This window comes from Cyprinodon variegatus, unplaced genomic scaffold, assembly GCF_000732505.1.
Source record: "Cyprinodon variegatus isolate N-32 unplaced genomic scaffold, C_variegatus-1.0 Scaffold326, whole genome shotgun sequence".
Taxonomy (NCBI): Eukaryota; Metazoa; Chordata; class Actinopteri; order Cyprinodontiformes; family Cyprinodontidae; genus Cyprinodon; species Cyprinodon variegatus.
Genome location: NW_015150779.1, coordinates 812,217 through 837,620, shown reverse-complemented (window position 1 = coordinate 837,620; position 25,404 = coordinate 812,217). Strand labels below are relative to the sequence as shown.

Genomic DNA, 25,404 nt, shown 5'->3' with positions numbered 1-25,404 from the left:
TCTCTCTGGGCTCTCAGCATGAGGAGGGACGCACAGAAACAGACAGAGTTGACAGTGTACGCGTGGCACTGTTGATTGGAGAGACCAAAACACAGTGATCCCAGCCCAGCCCAGACACACACAGGGCTGGGCTACTCATGCTTAGGCACTACTACACTTTACATTGACATGTCACATTAAAAGCAAGACATATATGTTTACCTATTGTTCTGAGCTTTTCTTGAAATTGGTGCAGCTTTAGTTTTCTTTCTGGAAAAGTCGTTGCTGTAAGGTAAAACAGACGCATAACCGTGTTCTGCCTCTGTGGACACACATATAAGACAAAAAAAAAAGGAAAATGTTATTTTTTTTCTGTGCTGACACATCATCAAAGCATTGATGAATATAATCATTGTAAGATATAACGCATGTCTGTGCAAAATAACGCACGTTTTTATAGATTTTATATATTTCCATTTATCAAACGAAATACCCGAGCAAGATGCATTACTAAAAAAAAAAAAAAAAAGTAAAATACTTTATCTTTCTGAAGCACATGATGCTTCAGGGTCCACTTTGTACCCATCGCCTTGTCTGTGTCCCAATGAGAAACAAGTGACATCATACCTGCACTGTAGGCAGGATATGTGTTAAAAACCCAGCAGCATTCAATCGAGCCCCTTTCTAATTTACCCATGCACAAAAAAAAACAGCTTTTTCATATACATGCCACCAACTTCAGCTTTAATTACCTCTATCTCTTCTCTCCAAATATTCTGCAGCCTCCAGCAAAATTAAAAGCGAATTCAGTTCCATCTTCTCCGGCTTTTCTTATTTACTCCTTAAAAAAATAGAATTTAGAATATATATATATATATATATATATCTACACAAATGTACAAATCATAAAATAATGGAATGAGGATGAAAATTAAAAACTGTTCTTCAGCGATCCCTAGATGCTGCTACGTTCACTTCTGAGTCCTGTCGACTCCAAACTACAGTAACAGCAGCATCTGAACTCAGGAAACCAAGTGATTACACCGCTGACCAATCAGAAACGCTCCCCTCGCGAATGAAACACCTCCGCGCGATGTGATTGGCTTGACCGGGTGAAGTCATTGGTGATATGCCCTAGCAACAGCCGCTAGTGCCCGCCTTACTGAATGCTTATTGGCCGCCCGCACTGGATGTAGGCGTTTGATTGGCTAGTGCGGAAGAGGTGGGCGTGTTCATTGGTTGAACTTGGATGTTGTTTTGGTTTCCAAAAATTAGATAACTTTTTAAAGTATGATTTATTTATTTATTGCGTTTTGGTCACGGGATAAGCAACACTCGCTAGGGCAGTACGATACTATTTGTTCCGTTAAACACTTGATATATGACTATTTAAATGGCATGGCATCTAATACTTAGTAACAGGGACAGCGTTTTGTCTTTATTTCCTGTCCAAGTCATCCTGAGAGTATTTTGTTAGTAGGCTCATAACCCCAAGCTACCCAGCTGTGAAGATAAAGGACCCGTTGCAACACCAATTTCCCTTTAAACCTCTTTATTCTTACTTCATCTTTTGGTGCACAATACAGCATGAATGCAAAATAAGAATTGTTTATGCACATACATATTTATCACACCTGGTAAGAATGTGAAAGAGGTTTGGACACTTTATTGCAATAGCATATCTTAAACTACACACAACATTTATTATTATTTTATTATTAGTTGTAGTATTTTACATATATTTTAATATAGAACATCACTATGCAATACTTTATTCAAATCCCTTTTGGTTGAAAACAGGCCCACAGCATCATGGGGCCTCCACTAAAGGTAACTCAAAGGTAAGAGTAGGGTTCTGTCTTATTAGCCTATATGATATTTATATCAAACCAGTATTGAGCATTTCTTCCAAAACAGCGTATCAATAGTCTTATCTTTGTAAAACGCAAACTTCTCAAGAAAAGTTAGCAAACCTTCCATGTTTATATTTGTGATCCCTTAGCAACCAAACATCAAATGTCCCGTATGCTGTTTATTGACTGCTTTCAAGATTTGCTTTAATTATGGTGCAAAGTGCTTTGCTGCATTTCTCTGCATTTTTGAATATTTATTTGCTTACATCCACGGCCTCTTTTTTTTTTTCTTAATGGCAATAGAAATATTGGCATTAATGCAATCTTTAAAAAAGTGGTTTAAATAACTGGACTTTCTTGTCCATGTATTTTTTGTAAGGAAAGTGTTTTAAAAATGGCCGTTCTTGCAATTTTGAATGTATAACCACAAAGGATATTTAAATCGTTTGAATAAATTTTTTTTAGATGTATTAGTAGTTATGGGACCGGTGATCTTGGTAAAAGCAAGGAGGTGGAGGACACAAAGTAAATGCATTAAAATCAAAAGTTGGATTTTTCTTAAATTATATTTAGGTAAATTGGGCAACTGCACAAAAAACTTTCAACCTATTAGATTAGATTAGATTAGATTCAACTTTATTGTCATTACACATGTACAGGTACAAGGCAACGAAATGCAGTTTAGGTCTAACCAGAAGTGCAATAGCAGCAAGTGCAGGATAAATAATGGTTCTATAAACACAGGACATGGGTTTTCTACTGAATGAGTATAGAGATGAATACTATTATAAATAATGAATATAATATATAGATCAGTAGTGTTATGAACTAAATTTACAGCTGGATATGTACCGAATTTAATATTCATTGCAACCAGGTATGCATTTAAATGATCAACCAGAAGTGTATCACCAGATATAAATATGATTTGAACTCTGATGAAATAATATTATACTTGCAAAATGTTTATGATTTAAACTATTTTATAGGTAGAACTTTATGTGTCCTTGTATTTTATTTAGCCCTAGCAAAAATTTTAAAGCATATTCTAATTAGATTTTTTATTTTAGAATAACTTTGTTTTCCGATTGCTCATCTGTCTGTCAGTGTTTATGAAGAGTGTAGGGCTATGTATGAGTATTTGTCTGCACGATTCTCATGAACTCACAATGCTTTGAATATCATCAGCTGATGGGTTCAGATATCCCAAAAATGTCCTCTTTCAGATTTATTTTTATTTATTTTTTTTACATATTATATCATGTATCCCAAAGGTCAGGTCTCAAACGTTAATGTTAAAAAGGAATTAAAATTCAAATAAACTGGAGAGTGGAAGCCAACTGTCTAAAGGCCATAATTAATCATGTTTCATCAAGACACATGTTTCTATTTATTGCGCACACATCTGTTAAAAAAAAGCCAACTTTCTACAACAAAGCTAGCTATTTTTTGACTGTTCTCAGTCAAGTCAGATCGTGTGACCAAGATCAGTTCTTTTCAGGTTGATTCTGAAAAAAAAATCCTGTCCCGTCCACAATCAATTAAGAACAACAGTGACGTGTCAGAGGTTTTGCAGACATTGAAGAATTATGAATATCTCTAGAGGGAATTGCAAATCTGGCTTTTATGAGCATGGCAGCTAGTTTTGTAGGCTTGCAACCAGATGTTCGTTGGATTGCATACTGAAGAAATCAGAAATGCATCACAATGAGGAAGTGACTCTCAGCGTGAATTATGAAGACCCTGAGGACCACAAACATCGTTTGTGTTGTACTTTCTTGGTAATACAGTCTGTGACACATGAGATCCTCATGGGGCCCATACAGCAAGATAGTATATCATAGAATGGTGTAAGTTAGTGTGTGGGTCTGGAGTTCTGTTTATGTCAGCAAGTTTAAAAAGATTACTGTGACAAAACTAAAGAATCCCCTCATGTATGTGTAGCTGTTAACATTTGTTATCTGCCACATCGAGACGGATGATAATATACAACTAGAAACTGAGCATGCTATAGTGTTGTTTACATAAATGGTGCTGTGAAGAGTTTTCTTTCTCAAGTCTTATCTCATATAATGACTATAAGGGTCGAGGGATTTTGATTTATTTATTTAAAAGACTAACATAAAGCAGAGACAAAATCATATAACTATGATGTGAAAAGAAAATGAAACATGGTAAGAAGATTTTAACAGATTTAATGACAAAAAGAGGTGCAACCGATTGCATTCTATAACACAACTGGTCAAAAATGCAACGTGAAAGCTAATGTTCCCCGAAATTCTCCATGCATTTTGCAAAGAAGAATCTGTTAACATTTACATTTCCAGATGTGCAAAGATGGGAAATAATTGCAACTTTAATTAGAGTAAATTTTGGTTATATGAAGATTTAAATCGACAAACTTTTGATTGAAAATGAACCTCAAACTAGGTTTATTGCTAAAAAAAAAAAAAAAAAAGAAAAAGAAAATATGCACTAGTCATTCCACCTCACAATAATGCATGAATTTAAGTCTGTCAAATGCAATTCAAAGTTTCTGGTGAACACTCATTAAATTTGAATACTTTTGCATAGCGTTATATTCAAGAGGTCAGTATTTATTTTTGTCTGTGTTTGTGTAGAGATAGTTTTTTTATTTCAATAAAAAAAAAGGCAACGTGTGGGCTCATCGCAAAAATGCAGGTGTGTTTAATACATTTATCTCAACTCAGGTAGAGACCACTTTCCTCTGCAAATTAATATGACTTAGTGTCTACCTCTCCAAATCTGCATGATGGACAACATGAAGTGGATTCTCTCTCTTGCTCCCCAAAACAGTTTTAGAATTGATATGCAGATCAGAAAGGGGGAGATAGTAAATATTTTAAATATGCTAATCACTATTTTTAGATGTCTTGAACTCATTTGGCTTGGTGTCTATATGCTAATGAAAATATGAAATAAATGTGGTGGTAAAATTGGTCTCCATGTAGGAGTAAAATAGAAGTAAATAACACACAATATAAAACTCACCTGCTTCACAACAGCTAAACTGATGCATTTTCTTGAATTTCACCTAATGCTTTTTTTTTGTTTGTTAACTGTCTTTTGGGGTTATCATGGAGTAGTCATGCAACTTGAACCCTTCATATCATGAGCCCACATGTGCAATGACACTCCTGCACTGTACCAGTGAACTCTTTACAACTGCAACTACATTCTGGTTGCAGGAAGCCACAGGCTCACTGAGGCACATGAAGCATGCACTTACCCTGGTTTATCGTTATTTCTGACCTTGCGAGTCAATCTCCATTGCATTGCAAACCCAAGTTGACTTTAACCCGGAAATTATCTCTTCTATGAAGCATTTATCATCATGAGCACATAGTCACTTCTGTTTTAGGAGTTCTGTTTCCTCTGAAAACAAACTGAAGTGAATTTCAGAAGAAAGATGTGGCTTCTGCTGCTCAGTTTACAGTAATTATTCAGTGACGGTACTTGGAACGTGACATGAACTGGATGTTCACCAATGACAGCTTCTATAGCATGAAATCAGCTAACTCTCTCTGGTCAATGGTACACATTTTAGATAATTTTCCTAGAAACTACTATCAGTCTGTCATTTGGATAATGCAGTTGTTTTCCCCTGAACTGATGAAAAGATAAACTGCTGATTGTAAACCCATAACTTTTGTTTCATGGCTTTCCTCTTTATAGCTAAATACAATTGAAAATAAAAATCTGGAAAAAACATAATGCAGATTTATATGCTATGTCCTTTATTGCACAATCTAAAAATGAATAAATCCAATCTCAACCAATGGACTAAGACCAATGAACACAGAAATAACGAGAATAAAGTTGTGCAGAAGTTTAAAAAAGGATTCTTTTAATAAGATAAGCCATCAAAAAGAAGCTGTTGAATCCTATGGTAACCTTTAAGGAGTTACCCAGGAGAATCCATTCAGGCCGATGCTCCAAAAATCTGGCCTCTATGAATGAGTGTCAACTTTTTATACTGTTAAAAGACATTTATAGTAAAAAAAAAAAAAAAACTACTTTAACCCAAGTAATGTAGTGGAAAGAACAAACATTCAGAAGAAAGTGATGCTACAAACAAAATAGCATGTCTGTCTCGTCCTGATCACATCAACCCCGACTTGAAACATGACAATGGCAGCCTCGTGTCATGGGGAAGCTTTTCAGTGATAAGACAGAGATGCTGCTCATAGGGGGGAGTGAGCAACATATAGGCCAGTCCTGGAGGGGGGAGGTTCATCTTCCAGCACAGCAGCAACCTTAAACAGAGAACATTGTTGTGATCAAAGCAAAGATCACTATATGAGTTGCCTGTTAAGGTCTAGAGCTAAATCCAACTGAAAATTTTTAGTAGTCTATCAAAATAAACCTAAAATAAATTAAAAATATACATGGTGTCAATACTTCCATCATGCACTGTTATTTAAGTCATAATTTGATCTAGTGGTCGTTGCGTTTGCATTCCAGTACCACTTATTCCTCTGCGTAGTTTTATAAAGGAAATAGCCTTTGTCCCTTCTTTCATTTTTTTTTTCTATTTATAGGCTTATCATCTGCATGCTCTGTGATCATAGTGGCTCAGGCTCCACATGCCCCAGGGCTGTGCAGCCAAATGACTGCTCTCTCCTCTATAACTCTTCCTTTTCCTGTATCCAACATCCATCTTGGCCACATCTTGACACGCTGACAGCGGATCCTTCTGACCAATGGAGTTCATGTCACAGATCAGCTGTGGCCAACTCTGTTATAACGATAAGACTATTATGACTATATGAGAAAATATAGGTCATAGAGACAGAAGCTATCTTTAAGCCTAATGCTAGCATGTTTGGTAGAAACTACTATCATGTAAGTTTTTAAATTATGTGTGATTTTAATAAAACATCTATAAAAATTATCATGAAGTGTGGTGGAAATAAATAATATAGTCAGCAGTAACCCTGTGAACACTTCTAACTGTTTTATTAAAAACAGTTAGAAGTCCTGACATAAGATGGCTCTCTAATTGCTTGAAACTCTCTAATTGCCTGCATGTCTCAGGTGCAATTTTGTGGCATTTTTAACTATATTTCTTTGTATATCTGAATTAAAGAAAACAATTCTATGCAAAGTTCAAGAATCAAAAGATGAAGTAAATTATAAACAGCAAACCTATTTGTAATAGCGCAGATATAGTTGAAATGGGGCCCACATGAATGCATCAGGTTACTCAATTGTACATTACACTTAAATGAAAAAAATAAATAAATGAAACCAGCTCTTAAGGCTTCGAAAAAGGAAAAGGTTGTGTATAAGTAGACCCAGGCCTTCTCTGAAATGATGTACCGACTTTTGACAATTATCATGATGTTTGTGGTTTTACCTCTACTCAGAATTAGTTGTGGAGCTTGTTGGGTTCTGATGTGGGCAAAAAATAAAGGGGCTGTGAAGCAAAACTGACTAAACAACAACCAAACATTGTGTCTGCAACATGCTTTCTTCTCCATCGTCATCAACCACCCCTTTGCACAGTCCTTTAGAAAGTCAGATCCCTCCTCAGGAAATTCAGCCAATGCTGTCAGTGAGTCATTTAGTTATACCAGCTATTTAAATGAGACCTATCTCAATTTGGTAATGGTTAAAATAATGGTTCATTAACAGGCTTCAATTGTTAACAGATATATTTGCTATTTTGTTTTCTTTTCTTTAACTACCTTGCTGGATGATTTAGGATAATATGGGGGAACAAAATGCTGACTTTTGTTTTTCGATCTGGGCAGTTTTCTTCCACACCGTTTTCACACTGACCAAAGAGTGAATGAAGGTTTGGTGTATGAACTGTGGACTGGTAAAACTACAAGTATGAGTTTATAGAACTTTGAAATGTCAGCTGTTCTCTACAATAGCAATTTATTATTGCACTGTTCATCACAATTGTTTACATCCTAGCAGGAGCTGATGCTAACAAAGTATCAATGGTGCTGCGACACCATTAGCTCACTGCAGATAAAGAACCTGGAGGCATTTTACATGGTTGCTTGGATATTTAATTACATGAAACTGATGCCCAGTTTTTACCATCATGTCACTTTTCCCAAACAGGGAGACAACACTCCGGACTGTATGTACACCCATATTCACAGTGCATACAGAACACTTCCTTGACCCCACCTTGACATCTCCAACCACATCTCCATCCTGCTGGCGCTAACTTTTAGACTGTTAATGAGACAGATTAGGCTGACTAAAAAAACAGACACTGTGTGATGCAACAAGAAAACCTGGCTCAATGCTGAGGTGGGAGCTCTGCTGAAAGCTAGGGACAATGTGTTCAGGACAGGCGAGGCATCAGCACTCTAAGGAAAAGACTGACTGTACGCATCGTGAGGGCAAAAGCCACATACAACTAGAAAATGTAGGATTACTTCATTACCAATGAACAGCAACGTACGTGGAAGGGAATAAAATATCGAGAGCTATAGCATCAGAGATGCAAAATATCCAAGGGCCTCCTGAATGCACTCAACAGGTTCTATGCCCACTTTGAGGATCGCAAACTCCCATCAGCACCAGACCTATAACTCCACCTGGTGACACACCCCTCTGTGGGACCACAGCAGATGTTAGACTCTACAGGGAATCAACCCCATAACGCTGGAGGCCCTGACAACATCCAAGGGTGCATACTATTGGTTTGTGCACACCAACTGCCTGGGAGGTTGCCGGACATCTTTAACGCCTTACTGTCACTGGCATCTCTCCCAATCTGCTTAAAGTCTACCACCGTTGTCTCTGTCCTCAAGTGCTCCACAGTGACAGGCTTTAATGACTACCAACCTATAGCCTTAAAGGTATAGTGAAGGATTTTCTCAAAATCAAAAAAGTGGTCCTCCTAATTGTCAATCTTTCGGGTAATATGTTTACGTAAGGCCGTCCTACATGCTTGTCCCCATTTTCATTTACCGGAACTGAGTCTGACATAGTGGAAAAAATGTAAATCTTCTTTTGGAAAGCAAGCTTCTATGAGCTGTGCAAACAGCAACTTTTAAACAAAGCATGCACAAGGAGAAATGGGCTCATGCATGCTCTCGCATGCGTTTAATAGGTGTTCCCTCCCGGGAGCAGGAACAGCGTTGTACATTTTTAAGTGGAAAGGGCGGGTCTTTTCAAAAATCTGTGAAAATCCCCCACTATACCCTTAACATCAGTTATTAAGAAGTACTTTGAGAGGCAGTCATGACCCCTATCAAGGAATCTATCAAAATCACAGTGAGGAGCCGATTTCCCGCTGATGCCATCTCGTCGGTGGTCCACACAGCCCTCACTCATCTGGAAGGCAGAAATTCCTACATCCATCTCCTTGATTTTTCCTTGGCCCCCAACACCATCATCCCACAGACCTTGGTGCAAAAGGTCCACCCTAGGGAACTGGATCCTGGACTTCCTGGTCAACAGAGCTTAGACTGTCAGGATCCACAACATCACATCGTCCTCCATGAATCGCCCACCCCAGAGCTTTATCCCTCCTGTTTACTCTGCTGACATATGACTGCATGGCTAGACATGCCATCTGTCATATAGTGAAATATGCAGGCGACACATCAGTTATGGGACACATCACAAGCAATATTGACTCCAAATGCAGAGATGAGGTTGAACACCTGGTGCAGTGGTGCAGAGACATTAACCTCTACATTAAAATGGGGAAGACGAAGGAGATTATGGTGGATTTTCAGAAGGAACAAGGATCTTTCGTGTCTCTTGTACCTCAGAGAAGCAGCTATGAAGGTGGTCTCCAGCAACAGGTACCTGGGGGTGCATATATCCAGTGACCTCACCTGCAGTGCCAACACTTCCTGTCTGGTCAGGAAAGCAGCCCATCAGCATTTATACTTCCTCAGGAAGCTGTGGAGAGAACTGGACTTGGAAGCTCAATCTTGAGAAACTTATCTCTATGTGGTGGAGAGCATTCTCTGTATCTACATCACAATGTGACACACCAGCTGCACTGCTGCAGAGAGGATGCCTCTGCAGAAGGTTGTTAAGGCTTTGACAAAATTCAAGGAAGTCGCATTGTGTCAGTAGCATTAGTTTAAAGAGCAAATAAAGCCAAGATAAAGTTTCCCACCTGGCTTGGGTTTGTTGGTGAAAAATGACTCTGGTACTATTTTAGCTCTAATGATTTAGCTCCAAGGGGTTAACTTCACTGACACTGATTGCTTACTGACAAAATCAACGTCACAAAGCACCCAACACCACCTTCCTGGCGTCTTTTGGGCCAAAGTTCCCCAGTGCAGTCTGCCTTCCAATGTTTTTGTTCCACGTGTAATCAAGATTCATCCAGTTCCTTCCACTGTGACTCCATACACAGGTCAAAAGTCCAACACTTTCCTTATTTACAGTTTATACGTCGTGACCCAAGTGAAAATTGCTGGAGGAAGATTAAAGTTTGAAAAACTGTTTTGATGATAGGATCAGTAATTGAAATGTTGATTTTCTAAGCGACTATGACCAAAAGGAAAAAGGTTATGAGATAAGTTGAGAAGAAAGAAATGGAAAAACAGAAAGCAGGATCCCCTATGTGTTTCTCTGCACTGGTGGCAAACAACTGCTTTAATGAGCAGGTTTGCATGGTTTTTCTTATATTTCCACTTTATAGTTGGTAGAGTCCAATCATCTGCCAATTTATTAGGCCCATCTGTTTACAAATAGCATATCAGCTGATAACAAAGGACTAATAATTGCAAATGCATATCTGGAGGTGGTAAAAACGACTTGTGAGGTTCAAACAGAACATCTAAACGGAAGAGATAATTTTCATGATTAGGAACATGAGTTGATTTCTGTTGCTGGGCTTCAGAAAATGATGATCTGCTGACATTTTCAGACTCAACCATCTTAAAGGTTTATAGAGAATGATCAGGAAAAAAGTATCTGTTCTGTGGAGGAATGCTGTTGTCAGAGGAAAATGGTGGAACTGGATATCAATTGACGGTTGATCAAAGTTTCTGACGAATGTGACTGAAATCTTGTCTAATCTGCACAAAGAATTAAGTCACTTCGGAAGGCAAAAGCAGTTCTAGTCTGGTATGAATAAGTTGCAGCAATCAAGGTTATATGTAAGCTCATGCTAAAATTAACTTGAGGCAGTTTATCACATGATCTAAGGAGTTAATGATGACTCAACTAGTCTTGGTTGCTTGAATCACGCAACACGTTCCATCATCCTTCCCACTGAAGATTCCTGTGAGTCAGCATTAGTGAAGTACCAGGGTAGTTACTAAAGAAATAGTCCTGAAACAATGAAGCTTGGTGTGTCCACATCTTAAAGCCAACTGTATCAAATATACTGGCTTCAACTTAATGCTAAATTTGTCTAATTTTTGCAGACTATTCTGGGCTGTTAATCGTTGCTAAAGACAAGTTCTTGGATAGTTTTTTTGTATACTTGGTAAACTTCAGGCTATTAATGAAAAGGTTTGGTGACCATTGACCATTTCACCAATGTCATTTGTCATAGGCAGACAGGTGCACAGAAGCAGCATGGTGAGATTGAACAAAAAACAATTAAAGTAATTTATGATTAATAAGGCAACAGGACATTAAACTGGGAATGGTGAAATGAAAGAAAGTAGAAGTGATCAATGGAAACAAGGGTGTTTAAATAAAATCAGTGACATGTGGACAAGGTGATTCTAGCCAGGGAGTATGGTGGGAAACTGATGATGCATCCATCCATCCATCTCCTAACACGCTTACTCTCAAGCGGGGTTAAAAGGGGTGTTGATGCCTATCTCCAGCTGTAAATGGGCAAGAGGCGGGGTACATCCTGCACAGGTCGCCAGTCCATCGCAGGACACCACAGAGACAAGCAACCATTCACGCACACACTCACACCTAAGGAGAATTTAGGGAAGCCAGTTAACCTAACAGTCATGTTTTTCGACTGTGAGAGGAAGCCAGAGTACCCGGAGAGAAACTGATGATACATTTCTTCCAAAAATGAATCCCTTCCAAAACTACAATATGGCAAACATTTTAAATATATTTTCATCTTTTGTTGAATTTAGTGTTAGAGGTGGAGTCAGAATACTCAATCAATCTATCCATCTGCCTGGTTCTTACCATTCTATCTGAGGCTATTCATCAGATAGAATGTTTCAGTGTCCTTCAGTTTTTCAATCTCATGTGTCTTTGCATCTAAACAGGACTGTTTTCTACACCTGAAACCCTCCTGGTATCCTGGCTTTTCCCTGTGTAATTCCATCTAAAGTAAAATAACAACTGTCACATGCCCCCTCACCTCTGAAGCTCAGCGCCACATGACTATGAGCATCATGTTGTCCTGCTTATGTCTCATGTAGTGTGGAAGCATGAAGGCTTTTAAACCACTGCTAACTATGTCTTATGAAATGTGTTTGTGGAAACATATTTTTTCCGGGTTGTTTGGTTTGGTTCTCATCATAGTTAAATCCATAGAAAAAAACAATCCCACTAGGCTGTGATGGAAGGGGTGGGTGGGTTCTGGGTTGGTGTGAATGGGTTCAAATAAAACAAGCATATCCGTGACCATGGCAACTGGTGAACTCGAACTAATTCATACACTCAAACAGCGGGTCTTCAACAACAAACATCCTGCCCAATAAATATGCAAACCAGTCAGATCCTCTCATGCGGGTGGGCAGCAGAGAAGGATGGTGACAGACCACCCACTAATAGATGTGGTTCTGCTCTTGTAGTGGATGGTTCGAAGTTACGGGAGCAGAAAAAAACACTGAAGGCTGGATGTGGTGGTTCTGGATTTGTCTGACAACCTGCTGAGAATCCCTGTCAGAATGTCTGGGTTTTACAAATCCCTGAAGTGCAGACAGCTTCTCCTCTTTGGACCTGTGGCGACTTGGAACAATTTCCTTGTATTGATTTTGCAGTGACCGTCCACCCAAAATACATCCTTTGAAGATCATACTCTTTAAGTATAAAAGGTAGCTTTAAATGTGAATAAACTAAGCAGTGACCTTGAAGTGACCTCATGTGCTCCTTCAACATTTATTTTCATGCTTGGTTTACATGGCCGGCAGAAAAAGAAAAAAAGCATGTACACCTAAACCTCTTCATTCACACAATTCATTTAATAAATATCCTATGGGAGGTTCACACACTTTCATAAAATGAGATTTAACTAATAAATCAATAAAGAAGGAATCCATTTTTAGTGTTTCATTTTTGTGGCTGTAGGAATTTTTTTTAAGCCTTTTACAGCTGCTATTTGTATCTCTGCTTCTGTCTCCTTGAACCCCAGTCGGCCTCAGCAGATGGCAGCTCACACTGAGCCTGGTTCTGCTGGATGTTTCTTCCTGTTAAAAGGGAGTTTTTCCTCTCCACTGTCGCTACAAGCATGCTTAGTGTGAGGGATTGCATTTGCGTCAATGAGTCGATGCAATCAACTGGTTTTCCTCAGATAGAAAACTTTGAATCAATTTGACTGTATGATCTGGTTGAACTGTAAAGTGTCTTGAGATGACATGTTGTGAATTGGTACTATATAAATAAACTGAATTGAATTGAATTAAGTATTTGTGGATTAGAGAAGAAAGCAAAACATGATCAATTGAAACATGTCCACAGAAGTAATCGCTATCTTTGTATAATGATCCCATGGTGATTGAAATGCAAAAAGAAACAATTAAAAGTCTGAGATCAAACTTTTGTAGTGTTTAATGTATCTAAACGTCAAATAAAAGCATCATAACTGGACAAACGGTCCAAAAAAACTAACTGCATCTTTCAATATTCAAACTTTCTGTCAACCAGACTCCATCCAACAGCTGTGAAGAAGCACCCATGTGGCTTCCCTAATCAGCTGTTTTTGTGTGTGTAAATACCTACGCCGCTGAAATGTGAAGCTTAAGCTTTTCATCAGCTGGCTCACAAGTGGTCACAGGGAGTGGTTGGGACAAATGTCAGAGACAAAACGACGCTGTAATTATCACCATTCCTCAAGGTCCAGCACACACGGAGCACTGCCTGGTTGTGTGTGACTCATTGTGTGTCAACAATTGTCTTTGTCATACCTGAATGCAGACCTGGTTTAGGAGCGAACGTCAGGCAGGTGTGCATAAGCGTGCGTTTGGATTTTTTTTCTTCTGCCCTTTAGGCACTCCTACATCATTATCTACTGCTCATATCCAGTCCTGAGGTGGGAGCATAAAGGGGAATGGTTAAAGAGACTTAACTAAAAACAAAAATCAACCAACATATCCTTCCAGTAGTCCTTGATGCTCAAAATCCCCTGATTCCCTTTTTTGCTTATGTTTTCCCCTTTGTAATAGTAGAATGAGGGCCTAACAAAAACAATTACTTTTGATATTAATTTTGATTATTATAATTTATCTGTAAAAGTTGGCTAAATTCTCTGAATATTTTTTGGTGAATTTCTATAAAGCCTCATTTAAGATCATGCCCCTAAATAAAATCTAGTGCAACTAATACCCCTCAGGAGCCAAGTATGTAGAGTTGACCTGTGTGTGATTTTATAAGTCCACCTGTTCTGTATAGATCTCCATTTAGAGAGCATTAGTTATCAAACAGCATCACCAAAAACAAAGGACTAAGGTTAGATAGAAAGTTGCGTAAGTCTTTTTTTTTTATTGAGTATGTTCATCAAACAGCAATATGCCAATACTAACTTGTTAATAAAAATAATATTGTTTAAGCTTAAGTTTGATTATCTGAAATTGGCAAGAATGACACAGAGCTGCAAATCTAGCGAGACATTCCCAGAGATCCAAAACTCAGATGGGAGAATATGTTGTCAGACCAACATCTATGCACTGTCTATCCCGCCTTCTGGATTATACACCTACTTCTAGGTGTTTGATCACTTTTGTTCCCAAAACTCTACTGCAAAAACACAAGTGTTTAGGCGTATTTACCCTTAATTTGAGTTGTTAAATAAGATGATCTGCCTATTTTTACCCTTAAAAATTGATTATTTGATATTACGCACTTGAAATAAGAGACAGCTATTGTCTTTTTTAATGTAAATTGTTATTTTAAATGTAAATTGTAAATTGTCTTATTCCATTTGCAAAGTGTCTCCCTTACCTGCTCAATTCAAGAAAAAAATAACTTATTTTAGGAAAAAATTACTTAGATTCAAACTTTTGCAGTGTTCAGCGCAGTTTTGCTTATTCCTCTTTACAGATTGCTTTTTTTGCACAGACATGGATACGACTTAGCTTAGAAAGTAGTGTTATTGGTTAAAGTTAATGTTCTGTTGTAGCTAAGAGTGTTGTAGCTGTAGCAAAAAGTTGCGCTACAAAGCATTTACATTTAGGCATACTGAACATGTTAAAATCCACTTTCCTTCTATATTGGCATAATTTTGTGTTTTTCTATCGTGTGAAATCAGAAGTCTGTGGCTTTATGTTGCAAAATGTGAAAACAGGGTAAACAGAAGGAAAACCAGCTAAAAAAAATCATCCAAAGACAATAGGAAAGCCACAGATACTCCCGCCTGTCCTGAGAAAGAGAGCAGCAATAAACAACTGTAAAGTTTTTCAAAATGGCAATAAAGAAAAAAAGAGGGCAAGCGAACAGCATACACATTTTTTGTTTTTCCTGAAATCAATTGCTGCAATGATGAGTATGGCCTATTTATTTATCCACACAAGAGAACTGGTTGCTCTTGTGATTCCTTTAGCTGTCATTTGTTTTAGGGGAATAAAGTGGAACTAAATGCAAAGTTTTTAGAGCTCGGGGCAACAGTGTGAATATGTCTCTTTGTCTGGTCATGCAGTGGTTGCTAGCAGCAGATAAATAGAGAGAGAGTGGCCCACAAACATACAGCTGTTTCTAATCGGTAACTCAGCACCAATAGCTGACCTACATTCTGGTTCGTGCACGTCTTTGAACCCGTGGACCTGCCAGACTCAGCAATGGGGGAAGGTAGAGAGAGAGGGAGAGAGAGAAAAACAAGTGGGTGGAGAGGAGAGGCAGGGGTTGAAACTGGTAGAAAGAAAGGGGGAAATAAGACAAAAACACGATGGACAACAATGTAATGGTTTCTGTTTATAACAGATTGTGCAAGTCAGATTTAGCAAAAGTTACAGACGTCATAAAAGAAGAAACTAGTGTGAATATTTCTGGAGCTTCATATACAGCTGTGCATAGCTAAAAAGGGTAAAACAGAGAGCTGAACAACAGTTTTATGTTCCTCTGATCAAAACAGTTTTGCTTTTACCTTCCTTTGACTAGACTCTGCTGTTGGTCAAGCAATTATAAAGTTCTGCTGTGTGAGTCTGAATGAGTGCAGCTTTTTGTGAAGTTTTTGGGGTGCATCTAGGTTGCATTCCTTGCATGCAGAGGAGGGATGCATCGTGCCAGGGGACCCCCTGATAATGAGTGATGGCAAAGTTCCCTGCCCACTCCAGAGCTCAAAGAGGACAACTATTTGCTGGTTGATGCAGACCGTGTAGGGACTGATAGGGGTGGACATGTGTGAGATTAGGAGAATACAACTTGGAGAAAAACAAATGCAAAAACAGAAACTGTTAACTTTAGAATTTTTTTACGCACTCTGCTTCAGAGAGAGGAAGGAACTGGAAGTGGGTCACTGTGTCTCAGGACTCCCAAAAAAAAAAAGAAAAGAGAAAGAAAATAGAAACCAGGGGAGTGGTTAACTCGGGGGCAGCCAAGAATTTAAAGGACTGCAACAACAACGGTGCACAAAAATGGAGGAAAAGTCAACAAATTCATTCAGCAAGACTGTAGGATCAGTTGGAGAGCAGCAAGCTAAAAGTGTTTAGGCAACCGTTATTTCTCAGGAGGATGATGCAGGTGTGGCACTGAAAAATGCATGCCTCATAAGCTGTCTGCAATGGGTGCAAGCTTTAGCATCAAACTGTATCACATCAACAGCTACTAAACTGAAAAGGTTCTAGTTTTTATTACCATAGCAAATGAAAATGCAAGAAAAAGAGGGGTGAGCAAGAGAAAGGAAGAACAATATCTGGTGAAGAGGTTGTAAAGTGCAGCTGCAGCATCAGGAACTGAATTAGTCAACCCCTGTCAGCAGATTTAAAGAAGCCAAAAGGAAAGCAGACACACTACACATGTGCAGCAAGAACACTTTTTCCCTCTATGCTGGACTTTTAATGGGGTCATTGGTGTCACTATTGACAGTGAGTTTTGGTTGCATGCTGTCGTTGATGTTCTTTTCTGTTCCTCCCTGGTCCTCTGGGATCCTCTCATTTTTGTGCTGGCCTCAGAAAAAAAATACTTTGAGTCAGCAGTTGCAACAGCACAAGAAAAATTATCCAACCCAGAATCTTGTCTCTGACAAACCTTGAATAATTCATTTAGCTAAAGAAAGACTTTTAAATTGTGAGCCCCTAATTCTTTATCTTTTGTTATCATATTGTTTTCTTCTTGTTCTCATTATCCCAATGTTAAAAAAAAAAGACATGAACCAAAGGTGGAGAGTTCTCTTTTTTAATATTGTAAAACATTATGTCCATAATATTTTTCCAAGAGTCATGACGAGCTGGGCAACTTCAAATGTAATGGTTTGCTTAAAAAAAAAAAAAAAAACTTACATTAGGAACTGAAAGATTGATATTATATCAGGCAGCCAAAAATCATAATATATTGCGAAATCAAATTTTTCCCCAGACCCCTACCTTTCAACAAGACTTTAAATGAATTTTCCACCTCAGCTATAGATCTTAGCCTTAATCTGCTTTAAATTTCTCTAAAACTTCAATACTTTCTTGTAATCCTTCTGATTTATTTCAGGGTACGAGGCCAAAAGGGAAGGTATGCCACACTTTTCTTTGCAAAAAAAAAAAAAAAGTACAAAAATCATTATGTCCTTTTGACCTAATAACTACATGGTACTGTACATTTTGTTGGTCGATCACTTAAAATCCCAGTAAAACAAATAAAGCTTTATGTTTGTAACAGGTTAAACGGTACATGCTCTGCAAACAAGACAATATAAAACAGACAGAAATATATGATCATTTATTTTTTAACCCCATAGCAGGGGAATCTTTTTTTGCCTGCCAAACAAACTAGTCGTCTGAGTCAGTCTCAGCTGGTTGTCTCATCTTTAACTTGCAGTCACACCACATGTAAGGCATTTTGTTTGTGTTGCTTTCTTTTTTTAGTTGCAGTCAAGGCTGTGCAGTGATGAAATCTAATGAAGTCGTATCATGTGATGTTTTGGTCGTTTCACTCAGCACCATGACAATAACACTTGATAATATGCACTTACAAGCGTAGGGGTCCTAGTTAAAACGGTCTGGCTTGCCAGGGCTTGTCCCAGGCCTCTTATTGGCCTGTGGTGCTGTCTGTGTGTGTGTTTGTGCTTCTGTCCTGGCATCAGAGTGAGGACCATTTCTCAGATCTCACCATCACTTTTATCAGATTTGTACCTGAGTGAGGACTTTTTACTGTTCCTGGCTTCCCAGTTTGCTAACAATTGGGTTTAGGGTTAAAGTATGAGATAAGTTTAGTTTAAGGTTAGAGGGCAGAATGCACTGGTAATAGTCAGGTTTGGGGTTATATCAGGGTTACGGCATAGAAAGAGTTGAAAAATGACTGAAACTCAATGCAAGTAAATAGGATTCAACACACGGTCCTCACTACAAATGCAAGATGAGAATGTGTGTGTGTTGGTTTTGTACGCACTAAAGAAGGGTGGGGCCTGTCACTTTAATCCTCTTTCAAAGAAAGGAACAGCAGAGAAAAGTCATAAAACAACCTGAGTTGCTAACATCTACTCAGCGTTATTTTCAACTGCACAGTTAATGTGTTTGGAAAAAAAAAATACTTTCAGTATTATATTAAAGCACATTTACATTCCAAAAACAATGGTGATGAAAATATGACTGGTGTCAGTGAGTTGTTTTTGATAACAATAAGCAATGTTGCATTTAAGTTTTGATGTGTTATTATCTGTATCTATGAAACACTGAAGTTTGTGTTTGTTTAGGGATATTTTAGGTGTAGACCTGCTGCTTTAAAATATAAAGACAAATGTTTGCACTCAGACTTGCAGTCTGATCCCTCTGCAAACAGGAGAGGAATACCTTTTTCAACACCTTATAGTATCTGTTTGCGTGCAGCACAGTTTGACAGCTGTAGTTTTGCTCAGGGACAGATGATTGGTGTGCTTATGTTAACACACTCCTGACATGCTTCATAGAGGCAAGCGGATCCAGTGACTTTAAGAGTCTTAATCAAGGACAGGTGGTCAGCGAGCAGTTCGTGAGATGGATCTGGATGCCAGGTTTTACTGTCAGAAGTCATAACCAGCAGATACTCCCAGACTCATGGACATAAGGGGGAGTGGCGGCCTAGTGCTTAGGGCATAGAGCTTGGAATCCAGAGGTTCTGAGTTTGAGCCCCTCTCCCACAAACTGCCACTCTGGGTTTCTGAGCACAAAACCTTTACCCCACACTGCTCCGCTGTACAATGGCAGCGCACTGCTCTGAAAGGGGATGGGTTAAATGCAGAGTTCATTTCGCTGCTCTGTACTTGTGACATTGTCAGGACAATAAAAAGCTGGAAAGAACATATATATATATTTCTTCATTAAAATAAACAAATGTCCGCATCTATTAAACATCACCAATTTCCAATATCGCTTGCAGCCTTGTTAAAGATCAGCAGAGCCTTACAATAAAATCAGCTCGTATTGCAGACATATTGTCTGATACTTTCTAAAATGCATTTTAAAATAAATTAGAATTAATATTGGATTGAGAAAAAAAAAAAACTCACACATAGTCTTACACCTCTTACAGCCTCTTTAAATAATTTTTACTCAATTGTTAAAGTAAAGTTGATCATAAAATCTTAGAAAGTTTGAAAAAATTTTTTATGTTTAATTTTTTTGTAATATGCTTCATTTTTTTGGTTGTCTCCTTCAAAAAGGGAAAAACAACAGCACCCATTAATCACAAGAGGGGGGGGGGGGGATGCCATAATTCTTCTTTATTGCTTTTTCAAATGTCCTCCAGATGTAAGTAGGAGCCCCCCAGAGGAATGCTGTAAATGTTGGGTGATGAACAAAGTTTCTATCTGGTTCTGCCATCTTGTAATTTGGGGCTGTGATAGTTTTTGATATGACCATTATAATTCGGCTTCCACTTTCTTAAGGGGTTCCACAAGCACTTAGAAAGAGATTAAATGTTTTTCTGAGTTATCCCCTGAATATTTTTTCTAATGCTCGTTTGCATATCCATTTAAACATCTGATCAAACCTTCATTACATAAGTGGATGTTTGTGGCAATATGACAAATTTCTAAAGAGAAAAGCACCAAATTCTATGAAAAAAGGTTATTCTTTTAATTTATTTCTTAAATCTATTGTTAGTTATTTAAAAATCCATTTCTAAATCACATTATCTATGATAAGTAGCAAAATAAAAACTGCCACTGATTCAAATGTCTTAGTGAATTACGGTAGCACAAAATCTCTTTAAGAAACTATTGTTAGTACATAGAAACTATGCAAAAGGATTATAACAGATATAAGCGCTATTTTTGCATAGCTTTATCAGTAAGTGTTCAGATATCTATTAACAGAATATCATTATAAATATATATACACTGACATTGCTGACTTTTTCAAAGGCAGCATTCATGCTGAAGTGTATATGAACAACTCACAGCAAAAACACACCGGTCCTGCTGAAAACCTCCCATAATAAAAAGGCAGAAGTGTCAGATATAGATTTTGGGGACTAAGAATGAATTTATGCAATCAACATTTCCATTTCAGTCCTCCTTAGTTCAAAAATATTTCAGGAGCACTGCTAAAAAAGGAGAAGGGCCAATTCTACATAGCTCTTTAAATACTGTGGGCTGTAAAGAAGAAGAAAACACTCAATGTGCTCAGAACTTTGAGCTTTGCAGGTTTTAATATGAAGGGTAAAATTTGTGCAAAGCAGGCTCCAACAGAGGCCACAAGCTGCTTTAATCAGAAAATATGTTTAAATACAACTGTGATGCAACTGAACATGCAAGTTAACTAATAAAACCATTACTGGTTTTATAGATGTACCGGTAACAACTTATGTTGTGGTAAAATTGACTCTTTGCGGGTGCAGCAGGGGCATGAGGTGCATCCTGTTGTCATTTACAGTAGGATTTCAATTTTAAATGTCATCAGTCCATGAGGCACAGGATGTAATTTTCACATTGTGGTAAGTGCAAACAGATGCATACTGAACAATTGCTCTTTGCATTTCCTGGACCTGGCATATTATTAATGAGCTTTTCCTGTCAGAAGCTGACACAGTTAAAAAAGAGAAGCTAGAAATTGCATAAAATTTGCTTTTCTTTTTACCATCATTGTGACATCATTGCCAGGCTTATGATGGTGATATGATGGACAGTAACACAAAAAACACAGAAGCTGTACAACTATTGGGGACATTTTTTACTTTCCTTATTTTATTTATTTGGATAATTTTCAAAAAGTTCACTATACAAACTCATTGTAAACTGGACTGGACGATGCTTTGTGTCTTGCAAAACAATAAGCATGTTGTCATTGTGGGATTTTTCTTTGAACTTAACAAATAGCTGGACATTTTGGTTTAATGAAATCCAAAACTGCCGAGGAAAATCCCTTTCATTTAGGTTCATGAGGAAAACAAATTACTGGCAGTGCAAAAAGTGTGATTAAGATATTCAACTTCATATGCCTCATATATTATTTTCATTCTTTTGTAATAAAACAACACAAACAAGTGCATAATATTTAACAGGAAGGATTCAGAAAGCGATGTATGATGTCTAAAAAAAGTTGACTTGTGTGTAATTTAAGGTAAATTCAAACAGCATTTCTGGTCAAAGGAACACAACAGCTGGTGGCAGAATCATAGTGTGGGCATATTTTTCTTTAGCAAGAATAAGGAAGCATTTTGACGGAAAGATGGAGAGTTAAAACAGGGCAGTTTTGAGTTAAAGTTGGGGCAGAAGTTCACCTTCCAGCAAACAATCAGAGCTGCAATAGAAAATGTAGATCAAAGTTTATATATGTGTTTACAAAGACCCAGTGAACAACTAATCCTACATTTCTGAAACATTAGTAGCATAATTTAATATGACTGTTGTGCTCAGGAACTTTCAGTCAAATTTATGGGTATATTAACCATTTCATTAAGACGAATGGGTAAGGATATCAGGCTGTAAACGTGCAAAGCTGACAGAGATATAGAACAACAAATATGCAGCTGCAACTACAGAGGAAAGGTAATTCTACATAGTGACTCAGCACGTCTGAACACACATATTTGTCACACTTTGCTTGGTTTCTATTCCTAAAAACCTTTGAAACTCAGTTATCTATTTAATTCTGCTTACAATTTGCACAACTTTGTGTTAGTCTTTCACTTAAAATCCCAATTAGATAAAATGTAGTGAATATGTAAGACAGCCAATAACACATTACCACAGAAAGAAGAACGGGGCATACAATAAGTTTCATTTTGACTTTAATAATCCATATTTATAATGTTAACAAGCAAATAAAGCTTAATTTCAGAAGTGTAACAAACATGCACAATCCACCTTGACTGTTCAAAATTCAAGCACTAATTTTGAGCAACAGCCCATATTTTTCCCAAAGTTTTTTTTTATGTAAGAACTGTAATTAGCCTCTTAGCCTTCACAGAAAGTTTACACCTACTTTAAAGGAATTGTTTTGTACGGGTGTTTGCATGCATGTGAATGTGCCAAAACATGCCAGAGGAAGTGTATGTTATGCTGAACTGTGTCATTATGTGTCAGGAAACGACATGACCAGGCGGCTTCTCTTCAATGCTTAAGAAAATTACTGTAATCCAAGCTGCAGTATGAATGCAATTTTAATGTGTTTTAGGTCATGTCTGTGTAAATTTCTAAGTCAAACATGTTTTTTAAACTGTTTTTGTCTCACTTTAACACCTCTTTTTTTAGTATATGTAAGTTATACAACTGTACATAATTGCATTTTATCCAAATTCAATTACAACACTTGCTTAAAAATGCTAAGTTTAACTCATAATGCACAATCTTAGCATACAGTATAATTCAGAAACATGACACGACTCCTTCTTGATGCTATGTAAGGACAGTTTTCTCATCATAACATCCAAACAAAGATTATATACAGTGGTGACTATAAAAAAACTGACACCAGGTTTTTATAAGGTGTCATTTAACTGTAATAACCATAACTCTACAGAAATTCCCTCTGCATGTCAATGAACCCTCTGTCAGAGGCTCTTGCGAGAAACAACATAATAAACTAAGTTTCCTGCTGCCCTCATGTGGCAAATCACAGAACTGCATGTAAAGAAAATAATTTCCTTGTTCAATATGATTTTGCACATTGGCACTTTACAAGTTTTCAACTACAAGCTCACAGTTATTTAATAACTATTGTCATTTAATTATTTGATAAGGAGCAGTGAATTTTTTTTGATGTTCTGAAATTTTTTTTGTTTTTTGTTTTTTGCAGAAAGCTCCAACATCATCATTTTGAAAGCTTTACAGGGAATAGGCTCAGAGCTAATCAGAGGACATTTAGGCAGTCATATTTTTTTCAGTTACTTGAAACGAGAACAGAACCTTACAATACAAAGGGTTTATGTTAAAATGCAGATCAGGCTTCAGGTAGGCAGCCATGAACTAACAAAAATGCATTTATAGAACACAAAAACTCAAGGGCAGCACGAAGCCACGTCAAAGAAAGTCATGCACAGTTTACAACACAGGGCAAGAATAACAAGTTAACATATGGATAAAGAGATGTGAGCATGGGCGGTTGTAGATGGGGGTCAACAGGAACCTGTCATGTCCAAATAAACTGACTTAGCCTTAGACATAGACAAACTTTAATGTTTAAATTACATTGTCTAAAGCTTCCAACAGTGAAATTAGCAGCTTACAACAATGAAATTAACATTACCATTTAAAGTACAGCAGTGGTCATCATGTAAACAGTATAGGAGAAAACGAAAACCAGTTTTATAAATATTGGTGCAAAAGGACATATATATGGAAAGGGTCAGTGCTGTGCAAAAATAACATTGAGTTGTGTCCTAAAAACACCTGAAAACTTATATTGCATATGTATAACTTTCTTTTATTCAGAGATTAGGGAAAAATAATTCAGAGATGTAAAGCTCATAATCTAAATATTGATCTAAAAAAGGGGTCACCAAACTTTTAAAGGCTTAGAACTACTTTATGGGTACTGAGTCGTTTGAAGGGCTACCAATACTGACCTATGAACTGGAGTAGTCAGTATTCACCTGAATTTCCTTTTGAAATCCCTATAAATGCTTAAATGCTCTATATGATTAATATGATGAAATGCTCTATAAATGATTAAAATAGAATAAAATAAAATCTCTAACCTGGATGTCTTCAACAGGGGGTCCGCGACCCCTTGGAGGTATATGGAGGTACTGCCTGGCAGTCATGAAAGTTTTTGTTGAGAAGACTTTAAAAAATAAATTTTTTCCAGTAATTAAAATGTCTTTAAATACACATTAAGCTGAATTCCAATCACTGCAGTAAACAGATAACTGGAGGCAGAAGATGTCTTTCAGTCATCAATGCACACATCCAGCGACACACAGGAGCTCTTTCAAGCTGGACACCATTTCATTCACAACACCTGTCCCATCAATGAAAAATCCGAATCAGAAATACTTTAATAATCCCAGGGCGAAATTACTTTCTTTACATGACTGTATCTGTAATAGAGTGACTATAGGATCAGCTTGATATAACAGAAATTCATACAATATATATAATTAGGGCCCCCCCGCTCCATCTTGCCCTCAGTCTGGGCATCCTTGGCCTGGAAAGTGTTGAAGACCCCTGCTCTAACCCATAAGTGAGTTGTTCTGTTTTCAGAAGTTGCTGAGAGCACCCCATGTGGTCCTTGAGGGCCCCCTGGTGACCCCTGATCTAAACAATCAGTTCATTTAACCCTCAGTGAGGGGGGGGGGGGGTGTTTTGAAAAAAAGAAGTCTTCTTTCTTGAAAGAAATCAATAAGAACTTGCTTTAAAATGGAAAAAATCCATTTGGGAAACACAACCAAGGAGGATAAAACAAATAGGATCTGGTCAGGTGAGGTTAAATTACAGCTTCAAGTCTACAGTAGCTACCTACAAGATTCCAGGTGGACATTATAATCTGGTGTGGCAGCAGGAGACTTTTTTCTTAGACAGGGATAGGGAAGCAATCTGAGCTAGTTGGTAGGTGGATGGAGAAAAATATGTGGCAAAAGTTTTGGAAGAAAACCTGACAGAAAAGTGGAAATCCCTAAAAAGCTCCCATGGTCTCAGGATTGGTTGATTTAGCCCAGTAAGTGCGCATTATGACCAAGGATGAGTGAGTTTGTGATAAACACCTGTTACACTGCTGATGCATTTAAATAAAACAGTAAAAGTGAATATGAAATCATCTTCGACAAATATAAATTCATGCTTTTCAAAATCCCTCTTTATAAAATTCTAATTATTTTAATTTGAATAACGTGTTGTCACAAATAATAAGGGTTT

The 25,404-nt window shown here is 37.6% G+C and overlaps 1 protein-coding gene across 2 annotated transcripts in view; it reads right to left on the bottom strand.

Moving 5' to 3' along the window:
* Positions 1–964, bottom strand: part of mxd4 (MAX dimerization protein 4) — a 33,841-nt gene extending 32,877 nt beyond the window's left edge. Inside the window, exons 1-2 of one of the 2 annotated variants that reach the window (XM_015384896.1) lie at positions 732–964; positions 202–313 (exon numbers count right to left, since the gene is read on the bottom strand). In XM_015384896.1, coding sequence (XP_015240382.1) covers positions 202–313; positions 732–795 — 176 coding nt within the window. In that variant the 5' untranslated portion in view covers positions 796–964. The remainder of the gene's footprint in view (positions 1–201; positions 314–731) is intronic. The other variant, XM_015384897.1, reaches the window with a different exon arrangement.
* Between the last annotated feature and the right edge of the window lie 24,440 nt (positions 965–25,404).